At 34.1% G+C, this 25,232-nt stretch overlaps 1 protein-coding gene across 3 annotated transcripts in view; it reads right to left on the reverse strand.

Annotated features, from left to right (window-relative positions):
• Nucleotides 1-25,232, reverse strand: part of STARD13 (StAR related lipid transfer domain containing 13) — a 519,929-nt gene that overhangs the window by 336,967 nt on the left and 157,730 nt on the right. The window contains exon 3 of one of the 3 annotated variants that reach the window (XM_072719984.1): nucleotides 6,956-7,097. The exons of the other annotated variants lie outside the window; for them this stretch is intronic. Coding sequence (XP_072576085.1) covers nucleotides 6,956-6,958 — 3 coding nt within the window. The 5' untranslated portion in view covers nucleotides 6,959-7,097. The remainder of the gene's footprint in view (nucleotides 1-6,955; nucleotides 7,098-25,232) is intronic. 3 annotated transcript variants of the gene reach the window in all.

Here is a 25,232-nt window from a genome sequence, read left to right on the forward strand (position 1 = left end):
CTAGTTCACATAGAATCCCCCTCACCATGGTTATTGATAGGAATTATAAAAACTGAAATAATTTATGTTTCATTCAACAAATATTTAAGGAACAATGTTTACCAGGTACTTCCAAAGACACTGGGTACATGAATGGACAAAGAGGTAACATCAGAGCAGAGGGGATAGGAAAATAATAAAGGTATTAGTTGCACACAACGATCTGTAAGATAGCAAAAGCATGCATTATTATTCCACTTTATGTAAGAGGAAATTCAGACAGGTGGTTTAAGATTAGCCTAATCTTATATAATGAGCTAATGATAGAGACAGAAGTAAGACTCTAGTCACCTGACCACAAAAATCCCAAAGAATCCTTTCCAAGAAAGGTGAGAATGAGGGGAGATTATGTTCATAAGACACTAGCTATTCTGTTTTTAAAAAGTCACTTAATCTTAATTATGCATATGATTTTTAGCCAAATGCTTTTTTTATTTTTTACAGGAAAAGACAAAGAATATGAAATTGCCCTCACCATCTAGTCATACAGAAAGAGGAAGAGATCTGCTTGTAGAGATATGCTACAAAGATCTTTCTGCATGATGCAAAAATAGAAACTGGCCGTGCAGAGCAGCAGCGCCCAATTCCTGTGAATGCGTTACAGAGATGGCTGAGTCACAATATTTCTTCCTTAGCTTCCAAGCACACAGATCAATTTAAATAAACTCTCAATTCGTTTTTATTTTCTGGATTTGCAAAGCAAGTTCTATCAGAATGGAAAGGAATACTTAATATTCCCTCAGAGGGCTCCTTCCATTCTAAAATATACCATGTGCATGGCTGTGTTTCAGAAGTAATTGATTACCAGAGTGGATACATTCACCATTCAGTTGCATTAGGCTCCCTTCTTTTTTTGGCTCCTTGGGGAAAAAAGCCATGTGACCAACTGATTGTATGCCTATCTGCAAAGCAGACAAACATATTTTCATTTTTTAAAGCAAAACAAAGTGACCTTCCTGAGGAATATTGAAGGATCCTTTCAAAATGAACACAAATCTTTGCAGTATAAATAAGCCAGGCAGCATTAGAGACACTTGTAGTCTTTACTAGTAGAAAATTTACTATTCTCTAGATAGCTGAAATAGGAAATGAAGCTAATTATACAGAAAAAAATTCTTTCATTATAAATTCTTTATATAAAGCAAATTATTTAGAGGAAGATGCAATATTTATGTATATGAACTCATTCCGAAAATAAAGTCATGGCAAATGAAGTTACATAGTATACTCACCTTGTTTTTCATCATATTATAAAACAGATGGTGCCTTTCTTTTCTATATGTAATCTCCCCAAGAGTGTGGATTTAGCTAGCTTTTTTTTTAATATTTTATTTATTTATTCATGGGAGACAGAGAGAGAAAGAAGCAGAGACACAGGCAGAGGGAGAAGCAGGCTCCATGCACCGGGAGCCTGACGTGGGATTCGATCCCTGGTCTCCAGGATCACGCCCTGGGCTGAAGGCAGGCGCCAAACCGCTGCGCCACCCAGGGATCCCTTAGCCAGCTTTTTAAATTTACTTTTCATAACATGTCTTTTTAATTTAGAGCTTGTCATCAGTTTGTAATTATTTTTCCAAAATTCAAAAAAGAAAAACATATGCCAGAATTTCTCAATCTTGACACTATTGACATTTAGGGCTGGAAAATTCATTCTCATTTAGTGGTGGTGGGGTATGGAGCTGTCCTACATATGTTTAGCAGCACCATGGTCTTTACCAACTAGATGCCAATAGTATCTCCTCCCCACCATTCCACTCCAACTTTTAACAACCCAAAATGTCTTCAAATATTATCAGTCATCCTGTAGAGGGGTGGAGGGCAGGGAGCAAAATGACCCAGTTGAGAACTACTGACATATACTAATCCTGCTATGTAACTTGTGCTTCTTTGTTGCTCAAAGTATCTGGAGGGGCCAAACAACTCAAAACTCAGGCAACTATTCTTTGAAAGGATCTGGCTTGACCTCAGGGACTCTATCCATGGGTGATTTCTCCATAAAAATACACTAAAATGAAACTATAGGATTTTTTAAAAAAATTAGGACAAAGATACATAAGATTCATAGGTGTCCTTGGACTTGCAGGATGGCTTGTTGATTCATCATTTATTAGATGTGTGCCATGTGCTAGGTACAGAATAGCATCCTGCCTCAGGGAGATGTGCTGGTGTCCTGAATGTAAAGAACACTATAACTGATTAAGGCCCTACAATGGACCCTTACGTAATACAAAGAATAGGTAATGTCATCCACATTTTAAAAACAAGGAACTAATACCAGAACTATTAATTAATGTGCTCAATTTTACAGAGCTAGTGTCAGAGTCCACATGTGAAGCCATATTTGTCTGACTCTACAATACATATTTTTAGACATAATTACAATAGAATGTGCTAATAAGCATACCAATAGATATATGTGTAAGTTTTAGCAATAATAAATGGAGAAAAAGGAGGTTAAATCTGCCTGGAAGGGTAAGAGGCCGTTTCATAGAAGAGTGGATATTTACATTAAATCCTTAAGGATAAATAAAAGAGCTATTTTTTCATCCTTCATTGACTTGTTCACATAGCCAACAATCAAAGAATATCGAAAGCCAATGATGCACAAAGGCACTGTGCTGAGAGTTACAAGGTGTAGGCACTGCCTACAAATTGTGGTCCATGAACCAGTAGCATCACATCATTGCGAACTTGCTGGAAAGATATATCCTTAGCAAAACCTCCATGTCTTAATTACCTTCTGAATCAAAATCTCTGAGGATGGAGCTCAAGTATCTAAATTTTAAATAAGCCCTTCAGGTCGTTACAATGAATGCTAAAATTTAAGAAGCACTAAACAATTCATTATATGACAGTTTATTACATAAAAGGTAAATAAACTTGAAATTAAAGGTATAAAGCAGAGCCTTCTAACAAGTGTGCCATGAATGGGTTACAGATGTATTAAATCTGGATCTCCATGGCCCCTGCAACCACCTCATGGTTTTGGGGTAGCAAAAGCCCCAATTCATTACTTTTAGCTATGAGAAGTCTCATTAATATACTCCAAAATGCTGGAGAAAATAACTTCTCTTTTCCCTAAATGCTTCAATGTGAAAACATTGGGAAGCTCTGGTATAGACAATAACTGCTGTCAAATTTCAAGAAAGAAAACACTTTGGATGGGGCTGTTGGAGCAGCATTCATTGGAGTGATGGAATACAAAAAAGCCTTAAACCTGCCACGTTCTCCTTGTAGTGACAGGTAACACTTTCTCTTCTCTCTTTAATCACATTATCCCACTCAGGTATGAGCCCTACCTTCAGCTGATATAAATAAATAAATAGACTCTCTCCAGTGTGAAGAAGTACAAAATATTTTTAGAAATTGAAAAAAATAGACACACAGAGAACTATTTCCAATGGATTTCAGATATATATGTGAAAAGTAAAATAATAAAGACTTTAGAGGAAAATGTAGAATACATTCATGGTCTTGAAGAAATCAAAGTTTTCTTAAACAGCACAAAGGACATTCAGTGTAAAAGAATAAAAAATTGATAAATTGGACTATATTAAAATTTTAAACTTCTGCTATCAAAAGACATCAAGAATGAAAAATCATGGAGTGAGAGAAGATACGGACGCACACTTTATTAATATATATGTGAAAAATTATTCACAATTTAAAAAAATGAACAATGGGACACCTGGGTGGCTCAGCGGTTAAGCATCAACCTTTGGCCCAGGGCATGATCCTGGAATCCTGGGATCGAGTCCCACTTTGGGCTCCCTGCATAGAGCCTGCTTCTCTCTCTGTCTATATCTCTGCCTCTCTCTCTCTCTCTGTGTCTCTCATGAATAAATAAATAAAATCTTTTTTAAAAATGAAGAAAATCATTGAAGAGACACAAAGGAGGATATATATACAAATGACCAACACACATACAAAATTAATGTTGGTCAGCAAGGAAATGAAATTAAAATCACAGTTTGATACCTTTACGCAGAATGACTAAAAAGACTGACAACAGCAAACGTATTCTGGTGAAAGGTACAAGTACAACTAGTACAACCACAAGCAGAAACTATTTGGCAGGATCTATCAAAACTAAACATCTATATGTCCATTCCTACAAAAATTCCATTCTAGATGGACCCAATGCACCCAAATGTGCACCAAAGCTCTTGTAAGAGCCACCCGTTAGAAATTACAGATACCCATATACAATCAAAGGGATAAATAAGTCATTGTATATTCACACAATGGGATACTATATAGCAAACAGGATGAATGAGCTACACTTCACACAATTTAGGTCAGCCTCATAAAAATAATGTTGAGTGAAAGAAGTCGACACAAAGGAGTACATACTGTACTGATTTAAAGAACAAAAACACAAAAAATAACAAAAAACTAAGGTTATTAGAAATTGGGAAATGTTGGTAACTAGAAGAAATATAAAGGAGAACTGGTGATATTCTATTTCACGATCTAGATGCTGATTATATGGGTATACTGAATTATATCAAGGTGTACAAAAGCATGTAAGCGTCAAGGTGGACACACTCAATGTATATTTTTATTAAAGTGCATGTGACACTTCATGAAAAAGTTTTAAAAAGTGGACCAGGTAAATTTCTCCTCAAAAGTAATCAATCTAGACACATAAGCCAGACTTTTTTCTATACCTCCTCCCTCACTCAATCCCTCCCTGTCCTCTACTGACCAAACATTCTTGATTCATATTGTCAGTGCCTTAGTTAAGGTTTGTATTGTTATTGCACAGTGACTAGCATAGGCCTAAATATGTAGGACCTCAGTAAGTAATAGCTGGACAATCGAATGAATGAATGAATGACCATGAAAGCCATGTGTGTGGTTTTCTTTCCTGAACTCCTAATGATGCAGCCAAAGTGATCTCTGGACAAACACAAGGCTAATGATAACACTTCATTGCTAACAACACTTCAGTACAAATTCCAGTTCTTTGGCAGTGCCAGCTCCTTCCTCCATGTCTGGCTCCCATCTTCATCTCTAGGCCCATCTCCCATCACTTACATGCCACATCGATGGAACACCAGCTTCCAGGCTCTTTCACTCTTGAATATTTGCCCATCCTGTTTCCTCTTTCTAGAATATCCTCATAATCTAGCTAACTTCTATTTGCTCTTTGTATTTTACCTTGTTATAATCTGATTGAGAAACATTCTTTGACTATCTTAAGTTGAATTAAGAGCTCTGTACTCCAGCACCAATGCATATATACCTCTGTCATAGCAAAATTAGCACAGCACAGACTGCGTTTTTACTTGCATCTCTTATTTCACAAATAGTAACTTAAGGGTGGGGATTATGTCTCATCTTTGAATCTCTATACCTAGCATAGTGCCTGATATACTTAATATCCATAGAGGCATATTACTAAATAAATGACTGGCATGACAAATATCATCATACCAGCATGTAATAACTTTTTGGTGGGGGAGGCAGGTGGTTTGCTATCAGAAAGAAAGCAGGAAAATCAGAGGAAATAATTTGATCCTAGGCAACTGATGGCTTGCTAAGGCAAATTATACCTGCATTTCATTAACAACTTAAGCATTGTGAAAATATTTATGGTTTACTTTATTTTAGACATATTGACATTATCACTTAATCTTCATAAGGACCCCATGTGGAAGGTATATTATTGTCTCCATATATTACATATGATGAAACTGAGGATCAAATAGATTTCATAACCTGTCCCAACTAGCAGAGTTTGGACTTCAACCTATCAGACTATAAAGTCAGACAGATTATCTTTCCTGCACAGGCTGTTTTATAGATGCCAAACTACCGAAATTACTGATGAGGACCTAATACCTTATAATACTGTTCCTCAGGGACCTTCTAAAATAGCTTCTAACTTTTCAAAGTTGGTATCCAATTTTTTTCAATATATATTTAAATAGCAGTGAACATCGTCTGGGTATATTGTAAATATTTTATTTTATAATAAAACTATGATACCAATTTTTCCATATGTTCAAGGGAATTGAAATTCCACAACCATTTGGTTTCCAACATCACCCACTTTAAAAAATGAAGTAAAACATAAGGTCAAATGACAAACTGGAAAAAAAAATTGTGATATGTCACTTTCAATGGGTTAATATTCGAATAAAGAGCTTCTAAAAGTGGAGAAAAACCCAAGAACTCTAAAAAAAAAGGGCTACAGAAATGAACATATGATTCACAGAAAAAGTGGCTCATGATGCTTTTAACCATATGAGATGATCAGCCTTGTTCATAATAAGATAAATGCACATTAAGAGTATACTAAGAGGGACGCCTGGGTGGCTCAGTGGTTGAGTGTCTGCCTTCATCTCAGGGTGTAATCCCAGGGTTCCAGATCAAGTCCCACATCGGGCTTCTTGTATGGAGCTTGCTTCTCCTCCTTCTGCCTATGTCTCTGCCTCTCTCTGTGTCTCTCATGAATAAATAAATAAAATATTTAATTTAAAAAATAATAATAAAATAAAATAAAATTTAAAAAAGAAAAATAAAGGACAATTTGCATATTGTATATATTTAATGTATGAGTATATATTGCATATGTTTGCATGTATATTATATATACATATACAATTTTAAGCTAACAGAAGTATAGTCTATAATTTGTCTTAAATGATTAGCTATTGAAGAAGGAAACAATTAGAGTAGAAGGAATAAGGATAGAAACTAAGACACTACATATTCAAGTTTAGAACCACAGAATTATAGAATATTAAAGTTTTAAAAAGAAATTCATTCAAATGAAGAAATAAAATGAACTAAATGAAACTAAATATTTATCCAGTTGGTAATGTAACTGTACAGAAAGGAACTACTTGCAGTAATTTATAAAAATACAAACAAATTTATATATTCATTTTTATAAATGAATACTAACCATTTCCAATGCTTATATTAGTAGTGCTGGTACTGGTATTCATCTGAAACTCTTATGGTCTCTATTTTAGAACAAAACAAATGAGTAGTTTTATGACATTTTGTCATTCCCAGGTTTTTGTTTGTTTGTTTGAGAGTTCTTGCTGTGAGAAAGGAGAACACAGATATAAAATCAAAACAGGGAAGTACAAATGTTGTAGTACTGAATTTAAGTTGAAATCATGAATATGAACTCACAATTATTTTGTATTAAAAATACATTCGCACACACATCTATATTTCTTTCATCTAGCCAATGAAAAGGTTTAGACACAATGACTTTGCTTAGTAGCAGTGAGAATTCAAACTGTAACTTCCAAGTTCCATTTGGAGTAAATGAAAAGAGAACTCCTTGGGGGAAATGGCTGATTTCAAGTCTAGAGCAGAAAATGTTTATGATGAGGCTGAAGGGTCTTGTCACACCTGAGAAAGCAAGGAAGCAATCAAAAATTACTAAGGTCATGTCAAATGAATCCGAAGCCAACCCAAAGAAGCTCACACTGACCAAAGACAAAGAATGGAGAGGGAAAAAATCATGTTAATAGCAGGAGATGAAAGCATATCAAGTATGTTTAAATTCATGAGTTCTTAGTGACCTAAAAACATTAACAAATAGCTCACCATTGGAGAATGATGGTAGGCAAATCATTATTTTGGAAAGTGATAAATTAAAAAAAAAGCACCAAACATTAATCTTGCCTTTCCTATGTGAATTGTACCAAGACATAACCAAATAGTAGATGCGAGAAAGTTAATAAAAAGAGAATGACTACAATATACTAATTCTGTACATTCCCATTTCAACTCCTAATGAAATAATAGAACTAGACATTTGACAGCTCCTGTTGCTAACATCACAAAAAAAAAGAGAGAGATACACAGATATTAGGTGCTTCTTAACAGAAGAAGACAATGTCATCTATGAGGTAATCTTGCCAAAAAATATAGTACTATAGTCTATTTATACCTCTAGATTCAACTATCAATTCACAGAAAATACAAAGAACAAAGAAATTATGTTAAAAGCAATCATCCAAGCCCAGTTTGTATGAAACTCTACAGAACACACACTCAATTTCTTCAACAAAAAATTTGAAAAAAAAAAAATTGAGAGAAAGGGAAAGACAGAACCCATACATGCAGAGACTTAAGAGTCAGATAACCATTTCTGATGTATGGATTTATTTGGATCTTTTCTTTTTTTTTAAAGCTGACTTGGAAATATAAGCACTGACTGGATATTTTATGATGCTACAACTTACTGGTAATTTTAGGTGTAATACTGATTTGTGGTTATTATTTTTTAAAGTCCTTCTTGTTTAGAGATAAATGCTAAAATATTTACTGACAGATCGACATAACAATTAGAATTTGCTTCAAAATAATATAGGTAGGGGAGATGTGGTTGGGAGTACAGATGAAACAAGATTGGCATGAGTTGATAACTATGGAAACTAGGTAATGGGTACATAAGGGTTCCTTGTTACTCTTCCCTATAATCTTTTATGTATTTAGAAATTTTCATAATAAAATATAAAAAACATCCAACAGTTGGAAATATCATAGTATTTTTTTCTTCATGAAATCTATTCCACCTACATATCCCAATATCCTAATTTAAAAAGACATTAATAAGAAGCATTTTACTGACCACCTATTCATATTTCTGCAACAAAATAAGTATATACATATAGATTCTTAATTTTTAAAAATTTTCTTATGGTGATATGAATCTAAATGTAAAATTTCTTCTAGGTTTTTACAATTATTAATAACATACAATTGGTTGAAGTTTTAAAATAAACATAATAAATGTTGATAATTATCAAAGATAACAGTAATATTTTATTTAAATGCATCTTTTAATGTGATAAGTGTGGAAAATTTATGGAGATTTGATTAAGGAAGGCTTCATATTTTTAATTGTTCCTTTGTTTGGTATACCAAATAGGTAAAATGAAAGTAGAATCCAGTTTGAAGTTTGAAGTTTAGCCATAATCTAACAAAGAAAGGTTTTAGACAAAAATTCTCAGACTAGTATGTATTTTTTAATTTTCTTCTTGTTTTTTTAATTGAGCAGATGGGAAGAACAAATCATAAGGGAGGCAATACGATGGCCAAAGGGTATATATAATTGATTCAGGGACACCCTTGACTGCCATCCTGATTAGGGTCTGGATTAGGATTAGATAAAGCCTTCAGAAGGCATTTCCATATAGAACTGCCCCAAGGCGGTTTGGCGCCCACCTTTGGCCCAGGGTGCGATCCGGGAGACCCTGGATCGAGTCCCACGTCGGGCTCCCGGTGCATGGAGCCTGCTTCTCCCTCTGCCTGTGTCTCTGCCTCTCTCTCTCTCTCTCTCTGTAACTATCATAAAATAAATAAATAATAAAAAAAAAAAATTAAAAAGAACTGCCCCAAGGGCTCTTCTCTGGCAAAACAGTCACAGGATTCAGAAGTGAGTCAAGGTTGTTAAGTCTTTCGGAGTTAGTTAGAGGGCTCTCTGATGACACAGAATCAACAGAACTGCCTAAGGAATTTTTAACATCAAATTTTGGGAATGAGTTTTATGGATGAAAATCTAGAACAGCTGTAGATCTCCTAAGACTGTCCGGTCCAGACCAGGTAGCCTCAGAAGACAATTAAAATTAAAATATGACAAACATATTGAGTGCCTGGGCCTAATAAATAAGTGAGGAATCAGAGAAAAACAAAAAAGGAGAATATTAGGCCTTGAAAATAATTGATAATCAATTTTGTCCATAACTCATGCTGTTTAAAAATAACTACAAATGATGGCTCTATATGAAGTATATGATTTTTCTTGGGAAAATGAAATGAGACATTAACCTGTAGAGAGGTTATTATCAGTGTTTTAGAGTTACATAAGCATAAAATTATTGAAAAAGAAGTCCTATATGGTAAGTTCAGTATTTCACAACTAACTAGGATATAGTCATTTGCAAGTATAGGGTGGTAGCTGCGGAAGGAAAAATGAAAAAGAAAGTTCATGTAGCCTCATAAGATAATACTTCAACATCCCAATTTATCTTCAATTTCAAAGTCTTAGATCACCTAGACCTCAAAAAATCAGTTTAAGGAGAATTTTTCCTCCAACTCTGGCTTTCTCTCTTTTTACTATTCATAACCTTAAAGACTACTAGCTGGTACTTGAGACAAGCAAACTAAGTAAGTATCTGAATATAGGAAGTGGAGAATGGGCAAATTCACATACTTATTTCTATTACCTAAAGTCAATTATTATTGACAGATTTATAAACTAAACCTAAGAGCATTTTCTCCAAACTCTTACTTGGGAAAGTGCAAATGCAATTAGTGGAAATAGATTTAGATTGCCTTAAATTAAATGAATGTCAAAAATAAGCCAGATGACTAATAATTTTACTACTGTTTAGTTCTTCTGAAATTCAAAGACATTTTTTAATTACAAAAGTGAAATGGTTCATGATCTTATAAAATCCTTTCAAGTGAGACCAGTTTAAAAAATAAAACATGTTGCTTTTAAAATATTTCTGACTTTCAAAAAAATGATCCAGGAAATTAGAAAATTATGTCCATATGCATACCCACAATATTTGGTCCTGAAACATTAAAACATTAAAATAATGCTTTATTGACATAAATTCATTGTAAAAGAAATAAGGATTGAAATTTTAAAAGAAGAACAATATAGATTATAAAGCAATTTCCAGCCCTAGAAAGTTTCTTATCCTGTATGAGGGTGTTGTAGAAATGGCTGACTCTCACGAATTTGCTGTAAAAGAGCTCAGAAATTGGTCTTCCAAAGACACAGAGTGCCCATTATTCACTTTAAATGAGGTCAAATGAGGTAATGAATATGCAATCACTTTTAATTGTATGGATGTCTATACAAATATAAGGTATATTCATTATTACCAGTAGTCGAAATATCTTAAACCTTCCCATTTCAAATTACTTCAGGGCAAAAATGGAGGTCCATGCAGAGATGAAAGGAGGAAATAGAGTTAGATTAGCTAAAATAGGATGAATTCATCATCAGGTATATTTGGTGAACTGGAAATATTAAAATGTAGAATACAGAAAATATAGAATTGACACTGCTGCTGATGAAAACCATTTATTATGAACTCTTGACTGCCCTACTTATAAATCATGATCAAAGAGTTCCTCAGTGATTTCACCCCCATTTTAAGATCAATCCTGACCTAAAGCAGCCCTAGGGAAAAAAGAACATTGGAATCATTTCTTGGGATTTGGACCCAAGGACCCCAAAAGTGACCTCTAGGGTTACTAATAGAAGGTGAATGGGTTTTGCAGTATAAATACAGTTGCCAGGCAACAAATACAAAAGGGTTACGGTAGGACCCAGAAGACCAGCATCTGCTTAGTTGGAAGCTTTTCCTAGTAACATTTTCTTTTCTCTAGCTTACTTTATCAGAAAAATACAATGTAGGATACATATAACATACAAAATATGTGCTAATTGACTGTTTATGTCATTGGTAAAGCTTCTGGTCAACAGTAGGCTATTAGTAGTTAAGTTTTGGGGGGAGTTGAAAGTTATACATGGATTTTTGCAGGGAATCTGTGCTCCAACCCCCATAATTGTCAAAGGTCAACTATAGTTGTTGTTGTTGATTTTGTTTCTGTATTACAGTTATATATACAATAGATTTGCTTTTTCAAAGTTCCTGGGCTCTAGTTAGTCCAATTTTCACAATTATTATTACATATATATACATGGAAAATAATTCAAATGTTAAAAATCTATAAAGTTATCTTGGCCACATGCCTTATAAATGAAGGTAAGAATGATATATTTTAAATTATCCATAGAAAGGAAAAAAGGATTCAAGTTTCAGAAGATTGACATTGGGTAAATGCTCTAAAAGGGGCAGAGAAATTCCCAAGCCGCTGGAGTGGAGGGTGAGCACCTCATGAGGGGTTTCATGAGATGCTGGTATACTCAGATCACTAGAAAGCTCCTATTTTGGGCACTTTTATAAGCCTTCCTTGCTCACAAGTGTTAACAACTGTGGTCTGGTGCAATACTGTTACACTCTTTAACCTAGAAGATCTTCCTTTCAATTAATCACTTGCCTTTCCCCACCAAAGCCATCAAATTTTATTGCTCATTTTCTTCTTCTGATCAATTATTAATCAACTGGTTAGAAATCTAATAAAAAAATCAAGCCTCAATTTAGAAAAATAAACATAAGTTATATAATCCATATGTAGTCAGTTAACTGTTATGCTTTTGTTTTCTGTTAAAACTTCCATAAGATAATTCATTATGATTCTTTCTGAGTATTATAGAAAGTTATCTCTTGGTAAACCAAACTAAAAATTAATTTAGTGGGTTATATTCAGATATTTGTACACTTATTTATAATAAAAGTTGAGAAGACATCATATTATTTTTAATTTTCTTTCTCTGACCAATTTCTAACAAATGATTTATAGAAATGTTACTTTTATCTGTTTCAACTACAACCAATTAAGAAAAAAATGGGATGAATGTAGACATCTGAAAACAATTTCTCTATTAAAACTTCCCTTCATATTTTCTTTTTAAAGTATTTAAATTATAAGTTAGTTGAAAGTACCATGTAATTTACTTATTCAGCTTCTTCTAGGACCAGAATTGAATGTGCTAATTTTATTAATCTGAACAATGGTGACTTTGCATTTAAAAACTTAAGAAACAGCCATGGGTCATGGGGCTAAACACTTCAACTTCTCTTTTATTCATCTCTGCCTACTTTGCTAGTTTTCATTATCATATGAGGAATCTCAGCAAATTATCAAACTAAAAACCTATCATATTTCTTCTATTTGGGGGATAAAAATAATTTTTAAGTTCAGAACATTGCTGAAAAGAAAAAAAATCAAATGGATCAATAACATTAAGAAAGAACTTCATGTTAAGCAAGGAATGGAAGCTACATAAAATAACAATATTGCCCACTAAACATACTGTTTTAAACATTCAAATAATTTTTAAATAATCATGAAAATAATTTTATCTGCTATATAAATTATAACTTGATTCTAATTAAAATTGACTTTAATGGCAATAGTTTGACTTATTTCCAAAGTTTGTGTTTTTTGTTGTGTTTTATGGAATTCCACATGTTCATTTGCTCTGGGAAAATCATTTTAAGTCATACATTGGAGGATGCTGGTAGGTATTAGCTATGCCTCCTGGCCATGTGACATACTTATAACATTATGGAGATTTTTGTCAGTAGTGGATAGGCATGCTGTTTGGAGTTAAAGATTAATATGAAAGTTCTAAGCTGAATGCAACTGGTGAAAAGAGAACAGATCTTGGAAAAATGCCAGATGTAAAATGGAAAAACATTCCTCCATTGTATTCCTGGTGTCTGGCACCACAGTAGGCACTCAACATATATTTTTGGATAAATGAATGAGAGAGGGCTCAGTCAACTTAGGGAACATTAATTTGAAATCTGGAACATTAGGCATTCGATTGCCTTAAGATCTGAGGATTAGTTGGGAGAAATCCTAATAATTTATTAAGAGGACATACTCTAATCTGGAGAAATTTGTAAGTGTTCTGCTTTGATTAGATTTGCTTTTTTAAATACCATGAAAGGATTCAGCAAAAATTCCAAAGAGTATGAAGTATATGATATATGAATCAGTGATCTGTTAGTTGCAGTTCAATGCTAAAGTTGTATCTTGGAAATTTAAGAGGAGAGTCTAAGCTATGCAAAGAACCTAGGCCCACTATGTTGTAGACTTTATAAAATACAATAAAGGATCATTGTCTAAAAGCAACTTCTCATAGAAAAGTGATTTGTAAACTTTATCAGTATATTGCAACCCAATATATCAGTTAAAAAAAATGGGAATTTGGAGTCCAACCCATTTTGTCTCTCCATTACACTTCACACAATGCAATCAGGAGCTCAAGATTTCTGAGGAATAAAATTTAAAAACCATTGTACTAGGCAAGAACTGTCTCAGGTAGGGAAATGCTGAGAGTTGAATAGTATATTATAGTTAACACTCACTGAGTGTCTACTTTATCTCAGTACTTCATGGAGTTTATCTCATTGATGCTGAGTTAACTATCATTACGACTCTTTACAATGAGAAGCCTGAGTCTCAGATTAACTTGCTCAAGGTCAATCAAATGCTGAATACATTCTGTGCAGTATCTCTTATTACATACATTTTCTGGGGTTTTCTTCTTCTGTTAAAGTTTTGTGATCCTGAGGGACATAGGCACTTAAAAGTATGTCATATCTCCCAGAGACTATCAGCATTTAGTGTGTCAGTGGGGTAGGATACCTAAAAAGTCTACCATGATCATCTGACCTTTACAAAACATAATCCATCTCTTCAAGCAAAATGTTCCTCTGGAACCAACTCTCAGACACCCACACAATTCATTACAAAGCAGAGCTATTGTCTAGGGCCTGATCCACTACACTTAATACTCCTCCCATCCTCCCACAAAGTCCCAGAATACAATGTCACACAGATAAAATGTCATATGATCAGTAAAGTTGATTATACATTTGTCAAAACTCCTAAACTGAACCACATAAAGGGTGAATCCTAATGTAAATGATGGCCTTAGTTAATAATAATGTATCAATATTGCTTCATCAGTTGCAACAAGTGTTCTACACTAAAGCAGGATGTTAATAAAAGGGAAACTTCTTGAAAAAAAATTGGGGAAACTGGGTGGTACGTGGGTGTGGGAAGTACCTAGGAACTCTGTACATCCTAAGGATCAAGAAAATCCAAATCTAGTATTTACTCAGCCTCTTACCTCCTTAGCCCGCAAAACTTGGGAATTTCTATCACATTCACAGAAACTGGCCAGTAGTTGGCTGCATTCACAGTCCTAAAGGGTGGGGCTCAGTGGAAGAGGGCTGTGAGAGAATTATCTGGTTGGTGCCACATGGATGGCCTGCCCCTGAGACCCTGAATGAATTGGTATAGGTTCCTCAGCAGACAGAAGTAAACCCAAAAAGACAAAACTACTTTGGGGATGCTATGTTCATCAGAATATCAGACTACCAGGATTAACTGCTCACTTCAAAGATTCCTTTACATCTGGGACAGAAAGCTACAATTCTTTCAAGAATGCTAAGTCCTTAGTGTTAGAAACACTGCAGACACTTCCTTCCCATATTGACTCAAATGCTACCTTTTCAGTGTAACATTAACCAAAAACACTCGATCCAAAACTGCAAACTATCCACACTACTCTCTATCCTCCTTTCTTGATTTTTTTCTTTATTTCCCTCAGTGCACTCATTGCCATTCAGCATACATTTTACTTGACTTTATTATTTTCTTACCTCACTAGCATAAATACAAGGAGGGTAGAGGTTTTTTGTTTTTTGGGTTTTTTTTTTTTTTTTTTTTTACACTGTTGACTCTCTAGCCCTAGAACAGTACCTGGCATTTAGTATGACTCCCATATATATTTGATATATTGAATGAATGAACTTATACTTGGAAAGAAGTACAGGGACTTCAGTAGTGACAGCCCTGATGGAGGTAAGTGTCAGAAGACATAAAAAGGGCTTATAAAGAGAATCATTAGAGTTTAAGTTTCCCTTGCTATACTTCCCCCTGGACTCTGCACTCACTTTTTCAGTTTAGTTTTTGACACATTACATCGGGTCACTGTCTACTACCAGGGAGAAGAGGGCTGAAGATAGAACAGTGGTCAAGAAGATTGGCTGATAGAATTGTAATCCCAGTAAAATTGAATGGAGGCTTCAGCAAAATAGCTTTTTGAATGAAATGGAAGACTTGGGATTTTTTCCCCTATAGTTAGCAAATTAAGGGTAACTAGTTGGCCACTTAGGACAACTGCCAAACAGAGAGCTTATGTGTCATACTCTATAGAGGTTACCATTTCAAGGTTTTCTTTGCTGCCACACCAGAAAAAGAAAGAACTAGCCTAAACCACTTAAACACAGTAGGAAACTTAAAAATAAATGCACCCCAAAAGGGTAAGGACTCTACTTAGGGTTCCCACGACAAATCTTCCAAAATCAACAGTGTGGTTTAGCTAAATGTTATCAAAGCTCACTAGCCATACATTCCCATGACATGACTCAGTGACTCTCTATTTCCTGCCTACACTTCCTTTAGTTCTGGACCTCACTGAGAGTTTGTCTTCCGTGTGTAGCTATGCCAGATATTTCTAGTTCAGCCTGTGTAGACCATAAAAACTGTTCAGAGAGTACAAAACATGTGAGAATAAAGGCTTATTTCCCAATTTAATCCACCCTTGTAATTGTACCAACCATTTAAAAAAACATTCAGAATTCCATCACATCAGGTTTTCTTTGATATCACTTAAAATTTTGTAAGAAAGCACTTCTGTCTTACATTAGAGAATTGTTATGGAAATGCTATCAAATAATATGAGCTCCTCTATATACAATACTATTTAAGAAGCCCTCAACAATAAATGATACACATTTATAAGGGCAGCATGACCTAAAGATAAAAGACTGAAAAACTTCCAACACTTTCTTTATGTGGATTACACTTCCTTTCTTACAGTTTTGAGTAAAATATTTAAATATCTGTGCCTCAATTTCCTCATCTTCTAAACAGGACAGAAATCTTTGCTGTGTATACATTACCTTTGAGTAAAGCCAGTAGGAGGTTATGGTCTTGAATTGTTTTGCATTATTCCTGGTCTTCTACCCTTTTCCTATAATGGATGGTTTAAATCAATTTTCCTCTTGAGCTAACTATCTTTCTACATTTAATATGTTTTATCATTTATTTCAGACAAGGATTAATGTCTTTTTTTAAAAAAAAAAGATTTTATTTATGTATTCATGAGAGACACAGACAGAGAAAGGCAGAGACAGGCAGAGGGAGAAACAGGCTCCATGTAGGGAGCCCGATGCTGGGACTCCATCCCAGGACTCCAGGATCACGCCCTGAGCCTGAGCCAAAAGCCGATACTTAACCACTGAGCCACCCAGGCATCCTGGATAAATGTCTCTGAAGCAAGTTTTAACATAAGAAATTAAAATACCATAGTAAATACACCTCCCTCCAAAACAGGGCTTATAATTCCTACTAATATTACAATAATAATAATTATTATTTTATTAAGCTATTTAGAATAATTGGTCAGTTCCTCAAATATCTTCATGGTAGAAACTTCCTTTGGTTTCATTTTTAATATTTTTAATATCTAAATCTCTCCCTAACACATCAACCTACTTAATTATATAATTTCCTTTCTTTTTTTTTAAAGATTTATTCATTTATTCATAAGAGAGAGAGAGAGAGAGAGGCAGAGACACAGGCAGAAGAAGAAGCAGGCTTCAACGCAGGAAGGGACTCAATCCCGGGGCCCCAGGATCACGCCCCGGGCCAAAGGCGGCGCTAAGCCACCAAGCCACCCGGGCTGCCCTCTTTTCTTCTTATACATGATATGAATATTATTATTCAAGCATTTATTCACATCAGACACTTGTGTCATATTAATTACTTTGTCTGCATCATCTGTATGCCCAGGCACATATAATAAGGTTTTAAGTGTTAAGCAGCCAAAGAGCTCCCACGTTTGTTCACTCTCTGTGCAATACCTAGGATAGTGGTACATACAGAAGAATGCTTTTAAATTTCATAATGCTGCCTCCTGAAGATAATAAAGCTTCTATATATTGATTGTTTTCAAATAAAGAAGGCATGTGAACCATTTTGTTTCAATATCAATTGGCACATTTCAAATTCTACTGTATCTTTGATTTTTTTAACTCCATAGCCTCATTTCAGGATAAATTTTGGTTACGTGATAATCTATTCTACTTTGTTGTTATTAACCTACAAGTGTCATTTTTCTCAATTAAACCTCAGATATATAAGAAACAGATGTTTTCTAAGAGAAATCTGTTTGGGCTTATTTTCACACCAGACTTCCTTTGCGGTTATCCTTTTATGCCAAGAAAAATAGACCTTGGCTTTCCTTATAAGTTTTGAGAACTATAAAAAATATGCTTAGCTTAATTAGAACTACTTCAGATGAGTCCCATCATTCTGATACCTTTAAATTTCCAAAATTATTAATCTAATTTCTGTCCTAGGAAAACTGATCTAGTGTGCTACTTCAGGCTCAAATGTATGTTGCTGATGTTATGTGCTGGATGCCCCGACATAACCAAAAACATGCAGTCTTATTTCCTTTCCATGAAGACTAAATAAATGTGCAGTATGTTCTGTGAATAATGGCAGTTTTCTTGAAGTCTGTCTATAAGACAATACTCAGCCCGCATTTCATTTTCACTATCAGCCAAGAGAGTTGCAGCTATCATTGTGACAATGAGTACCTCACCCTCCACCACAGTCTGAGCTTGGGTTTTATTAATACCTTGGGCAATCTCCATCTTGATAAAGAAGTGAGAAGGATTTTCCAAGAACATTAAACTATTTAGTAAACAAGTGGGAATACTAGTTTGCAGTACTAAATCACAGCTAAAATACTAAGTCATTCCTCCCATCTATCTTCACATTGATCTATTTATTTACCATGTCTCTTCAACATGAAAACTTTCCAAGTTCATTTGGTGGCCAAATTAGCTGATTTATTTATTTTCTGTATTATCTGTTATAAAAACCACCATCAGTCTATTTCTCTTTCATGCTAATTATCATTGTGCCACATCCACAAGTGACAAGTATGCTGAATACTGTTAGGTCTCCTCATAGGCCCATGAGTCCCATTCACTATGGAGAGGATTGGGTTTGGTGAAGATGGAGTTAAATGTGTGAGGGCTTCTTGGAATGTATAACCCTTGAAATTCTGAAATGATAAATTATTTGGAGGATACGTGGTTGTTACTGTGGTTCTACCATGTAACTTTAGTACCACAGGAGTTTAAAAATACAGATATTCAAGGCTCTGTAATATGAAACAAAGAGTCTTTTAGCCATGTGCATCAATGACAATCACTTTTTACTAGTATAATATAAGTCACTGAAATAGTGTCCAACAAAAAAGAGCTGTGGTATCAAAAGACCAATTTCAGTAAAAGTAACTAGAATGCCACTGGTACTTCCATATATGTGAACTAAAATTTTAAAAGAATCTATTTCTTTGCAAATGGAGAAAAATAACCCATTTATTCTCAAGCCTTAAGCCAACATAAAGTATTTATAAGAATACCATAGCAGCTGATATACTTTAAGGAATTTGAAACTATCCTCTGCTAAGTTTGTACTTAGGAGTGAAATACTATCCCAATGTTGATAAAAGGGTTATAATGGAAATGATACAGTTGGAGTTAAATAGATTAAAATTCAAATTCCTCTAATCACTTTATTGTAGGAATTCTTGGAGTCCCCTTATTTCAGAATATTGTTGTGTATAATAAATCCAACATTTAAAAATATTTGCATTTTTATGATAGTCAAGAGATAAGGTAGTAGGATCTCTACTATTATAATGAGAAAAAGATAAGACTGGCTTTAGGTATAAAAAATAACCAGTAAGATTGAATGAGTCTAAATGCTTTTATTAAAGGAATCTAAATAATACACATAGGATCATTGTACCTTCTTCATGTTTTCATATACAATGGTTAAGAAATATTAATTAATTGAAAGAGAAACTTTGAAATAGTCTTGAATTCTCCCTATCACAACTAAACTATTTTGAGTGCATTGCAATTCAAATCCTAACACATGAATGAACCTCAAAATGTATTTAATCCAAAACTGTTATTCTTATGGGTGACAGAAGTAAGGCTGAGAAAAGTTAAGTGAATTGAATGATTTTACCAATTTTTAGAGTGAAAGAAAGGACAAGAGCCCAGGCTTCCTGAAACCTTGGCCAGGCATCTGTTCAGACCAAATATCAGGCCACTCTAATATAAATTATTAAACATTAAATTTACCTATGCAATTTTTAAAAGAATCAAAATAAAGCTAAGAATTAGAAAACCATCCAAGAAGGGAAATGAGATGGACAATTTCCCAAAGTTCTGTACAGTCACATGTATGAAGTGTTTTCTATCCTGTATCTAACTCATATCACTTAGTTATGTTCCTTTTTAATTACTAGACTTGACAGCACCTGAACAGAGTATTTTAGAGATGATCAATGAAAAATTTTGCTTGCAGTTAAATAAATCCATTCTATGTACTCTTGGGCTTGTTATTTTTTCACACATAATCAACTGAATGCTTGATGAAATCCTTTCTGTCTCAGTCTGTGATAACTTTTTCTAACATTTTGTTTATGTATTTAGCAGTAAAAGGACTCAATGACTGCCAAATATTAATAAAGTAGAACGAAATACAATTGGGAGTCTACAATGAGGAGAGCATCATTTATGAAGCTAAGCAGTGAGGTAGAACATTCTAAGCATAATTCTAGTTTCTAGTTTCTAACTTCATGATATGGAGATACTGATTTTCTCTTATTAAATCTGTATGATGAAGATAAACTTGTTTCCAGGATTCAAAAAATGTTTCAATATGAATGTCATAATAGCAGGAAGCGTGCCATTTAAGGAAAACAGTATTAACTACTAGGAAAAAATAGTATGCTGTTAAAAAAAGAACTTGAAAAAATAAGGACAACTACCAAAAAATCCCATGACACCATACTTCCTTTTTTACCTGTCCTAATCCCTTCCAAATTTTTCATAATTCTCCTAAAAAATAAATTATATCAGGAGAATGGCAGAAGTTATTCTATTTGAGATATCGCTAGAAAAGCCCTGCATGTGGATGTGACAATCCTTCTGTCATATCCTGCAACATGGTCTGCCCCAAAGAAAGCCTGCTCTCCACACAGTTCATGGCAGCTAGGGACTTTAGTTAAATTGAATGGAGGAAGACTAAAACTCCTCTCCTGACTATATGAATCTACAATCAATGCTTGTTGCTCTTACAAGTATGGACTGGGAAAGTAAATGGATGAAAAGAAGGAAATGAAAATTGAGTGCCATCTATGTAGCAAGTAGAGCAGTAAGTTTCACATCTATGATATGATATCATTTATCCAAAATGTCCTCACTTTTCTTTGAATGAGGAAACTGAGGCTGAGGAAGGTTCAAAATCTAATCATTAATTAGTTGGTAAATGGTATGGTTTAGAAATAAAGAAATACAAGTTGGGATAATTCAATATGTAATTAAATAGGTTAATAAAAATTCATACAGAATTAACGCACAAGTGTTTTTAAATTAAGACAATCATTTCACAAAATTAAAATGTCACATATAGCAGGACAAAATTAAATATTATAAATCAGAATAAGTGTTTATGGTTTTGCATAGATATAAAAATATTATGAAAACATTAATATTACCGTTAAAAATTATTTTTAAGCCACAAAACATTTTAAATGAAAGTAAAGCCATTTTTAAATTTGGCAAACAAATGTGTCAAGGATCAATATTTTCTGACTTAATACTTCTATTAAGCTGATTTTTTCCCCTCCATTTTCAAAAGAACTTCAAAACAGAGTATTTCAAATCTAGTTTGACATGTACTGTCACAATGACAAAAATGACAGATAAAAATCAAGAGACAAGACAAAACAGCAACTCATGCTCGTGGGTCCCTTTTATTTTTCTTTTCTTTTTTTCTTTTTGTTTAATTTTACTTAACATACAATGCAACATTGGTTTCTGAAGTAGAATTCAGTGATTCATCACTTACATACAATACCCAGTGCTCATCACAAATGCTCTCTTTAATATCTATCACCCATCTAGCCCACCCCCCCACCACTTCCCTCCATCAACCCTCAGTTTGTTCTCTATCATTAAAATTCTCTTATGGCTTGTTTCTCTCTCTCCTTTTTTGCTTTTCACCCTTCCCATATGTTCATCTGTTTTCTTTCTTAAATCCCATATATGAGTGAGATAATACAGTATTTGTCTTTCTCAGCTTAGCATAATATACTCTCATAATATACCCTTAGCATAATATAATCTAGCTCCATCCTCATTGTTGCAAATGGCAAAATTTCTTTTGATGGCTCCGTAATATTCCATTATATAAATATAAATATATAAATACACTCACACACACACACACACACCATTTCTCCTTTATCCATTTATCAGTTGATGGACATAGGGGCTCTCTCCATTGTTTGGCTATTGTTGATAATGCTGCTATAAACATAGGGATGCATGTACCCCTTCAAATATGTATTTTTGAATACTTTAGGTAGATACCTAGTAGTGAAATTGCTTGAAATTGTAGGATAGCTCTATTTTTAACTCTGAGGAGTCTCCAAACCATTCTACAGAGTGGTTGCACCAGTTTGCTTTCCCATCAATGGTGCAGGAGGATTTCTCTTTCTCCACATTCTCACCAACACCCATTGTTCCTTGTGTTGTTAATTTTAGCCATTCTGACAGGTGTGAAGTGGTATCTCATCATAGCTTTGATTTGTATTTCCTTGATTATGAGTAATGTTGAGTATCTTTTCATGTGTCTGTTAGTCATCTGGATGTCTTCTTTGGAAAAGTTGTCTATTCATATCTTCTGCCCATTTCTTAACTGGATTGTTTTTTGAGTATTTAGTTTGATCAGTTCTTTATAGATTTTGGATACTAACCTTTTATCAGATATGTCGTTTGCAAATATCTTCTCCCATTCCACAGACTTCCTTTTAGTTTTGTTGTTTCCTTTGCTGTGCAAAAACTTTTTATCTCGATGAAGTCCCAATAGTTCATTTTTCCTTTTGTTTTCCTTGCTTTCAGTGATGTGTCTGGTAAGAAGTTGGTAAGGCTGAGGTCAGAGAGGTTTCTCCTATGTTATCCTCTAGGATTTTGATACTTTCCTGTCCCACATTTAGACCTTTCATCCATCTTGAATTTGTTTTCATGGGCAGTGTAAGAAATTGGTCCAGTTTCATTCTTCTGCATATTGCTGTTCAGTTTCCCCAACACAGCTCATGGGTCCTTTTATGATGGATCTCAATAAATATCTTTCTTTCAACTCTTACAGGAATAGCTACAGCTGTCAAAGTGTGGCCTGTAGATCCCAGGGAGTACCTGAGAACTTCCAGGATATTCAAGAAGTCAAAATGTGTTTCTTTATAATACTATTATTCGCCTCTTTCACTCTTTTGGTATTTTTATTAATGGTGTAAAAACAACAAAAGTAAAACTGTGGTGCCTTAGCATCTGTAGTCTACACCTGTAGTCACTGTACAATGCTATGCACTAGCACTGGAAAAACAAGGAACAAGTTTGACTTAAGAATATCCTTGATGAAGCAGTAAAAATTATTTTATTAAATCTCAACCCTGAATACACAGCTTTTAAATATTCTGTGTGACAACACAGGAAGTAAGCACAAAGCACTTTCATTGCATAGGAAAGTATGATGGCTGGCTTGAGGAAAAGCATGTGATTGAGTTACAAACTGAAAAAGAAGTTTTTCCCATGAAGGTTCATTTTTACTTGAATGAACAACTGACAGGCTATACTTACTCAGACCAGCTATTTGACCATTTAAAGGAAAAGTGACAATATTTGTTGCCAATGATAAAATTCAAGCTTTTAAGAGAGAATAGAATTTTAGAAAACTTTTATCCACCACTATGAGCTTAATGGCTTTCAAATACTTAAAATACTTTACTGAGAATTGTGTAGTGTAAATGAATGTGACTTTTTGAAGCTATAATGAAACGTGTGAGCATTTGGAAGATCTGCATAAACCAACATTTTCCAAATAACCAAAGCATGATGTTATAAAATCATGCATGGGTAAAAGATACATTCAAAGTCCAAATATGTCCAATTGATTTTAATGTAACAGAATATGAAAAGCTCATTGATAGGATTTCTGATTCTATATGTCAAGAAATAACCACTTGTTGAGTTTTGGTATAATATAAAAGAAGTAAAAATATATATATATAAAAGAAGTATATACACAACTATCTAAATAGGCTATTAAGGGATGCTGGGGTGGCTCAGTGGTTCAGCATCTGCCTTTGGCTCAGGGCATGATCCTGGGGTCATGGGGACTGAGTTCTGCAATGGGCTCCCCAAAGGAAGTCTGCTTCTCCCTCTGCCCATGTCTCTGCCTCTCTCTGTGTCTCTCATGAATAAATAAATTTTTAAAAATAGGCTATTAAAATACTCATCCTTTTCCAACCACATAACCATGTTAAGCTAGATTTTTTCCATAGATTCCCACCAAAACAACATAGCAATAAACTGAAGCAGAAGCAGATATAAAACTCCAGCCATCTTCTATTAGGTCAGCCATAAAAGAGATTTGCAAAAATATTTTTTAAAAAGTAGCAAAACAGCCAGTATAAAATAAATTTAAAACTCTTCTCACTAAGTTTCTTTTTTGGTAATGTTTCATTAAAATATTCTAATTATGTTAACATGTAATGGGCTTATTATTATTTTTAAATGAATTTATGAAAAATAATTTTAAGTTTCTGTTCTAATTTCTAATATACATTTTTTTCATTTCTAATATAGTAAATATCAGTAGTTGAAACCCACACAAACAAAAAGCTCTTTGAAGTGCTCAGTAATTTTTAAGAAAGAATGATGGGGTCTGAGACAGATACTTAAGAACCACCGGGCTATAGAAATGTGTTCAACAATTAGTTATATGATAGTATATAACCAAGACTGAATTCTGTTCAGTATTTGCCTTCTTTTTCTTTAAAGTGAATTAATCAATATAGTGGATATAAGCTTCTGACAGCATCTCTTCAGGAAAACCTCCTACCTGCTATTCTCAGTCCAGGTGGCTGATCCTGTTCCTAGATCAAGAGGACATCAACATGGGTGTTATGCTATATGTTGGCAAACTGAACTCCAATAAAAAAAATAAAAATAAAAATAAATTAATTAATTAAAAAAGAGGACATCAACAACTTTATCTGTCAGAGTACTACATCTCCCTAAAGAATGGGCAGGTGACTTAGGCCAAAAAAAAAGTATATCTGCATTTACAATTTTGGCTCTGTTGCTAGCTCTAGAATGATAAAAGCTTAGAACTGTGGGTGGATGGCTATCTTTCCTAAAAAGTAGGGAAACTATTAGAATGTAGCCAACACAGTTAGTAGAGACAACAAATGTGTCCTGATGACATTAAACTTCTATAACCAACATGTTTGAAGACAACTTCATCTCTGGCCTTTCTGGTTACAAAAGACAAAAAATTCCTTCTATTGTAACTTTTATAAGCTGGATCTCTATCAAATCCAAAATAAATCC

The sequence above is a fragment of the Vulpes vulpes genome, chromosome 9, assembly GCF_048418805.1.
Source record: "Vulpes vulpes isolate BD-2025 chromosome 9, VulVul3, whole genome shotgun sequence".
Taxonomy (NCBI): Eukaryota; Metazoa; Chordata; class Mammalia; order Carnivora; family Canidae; genus Vulpes; species Vulpes vulpes.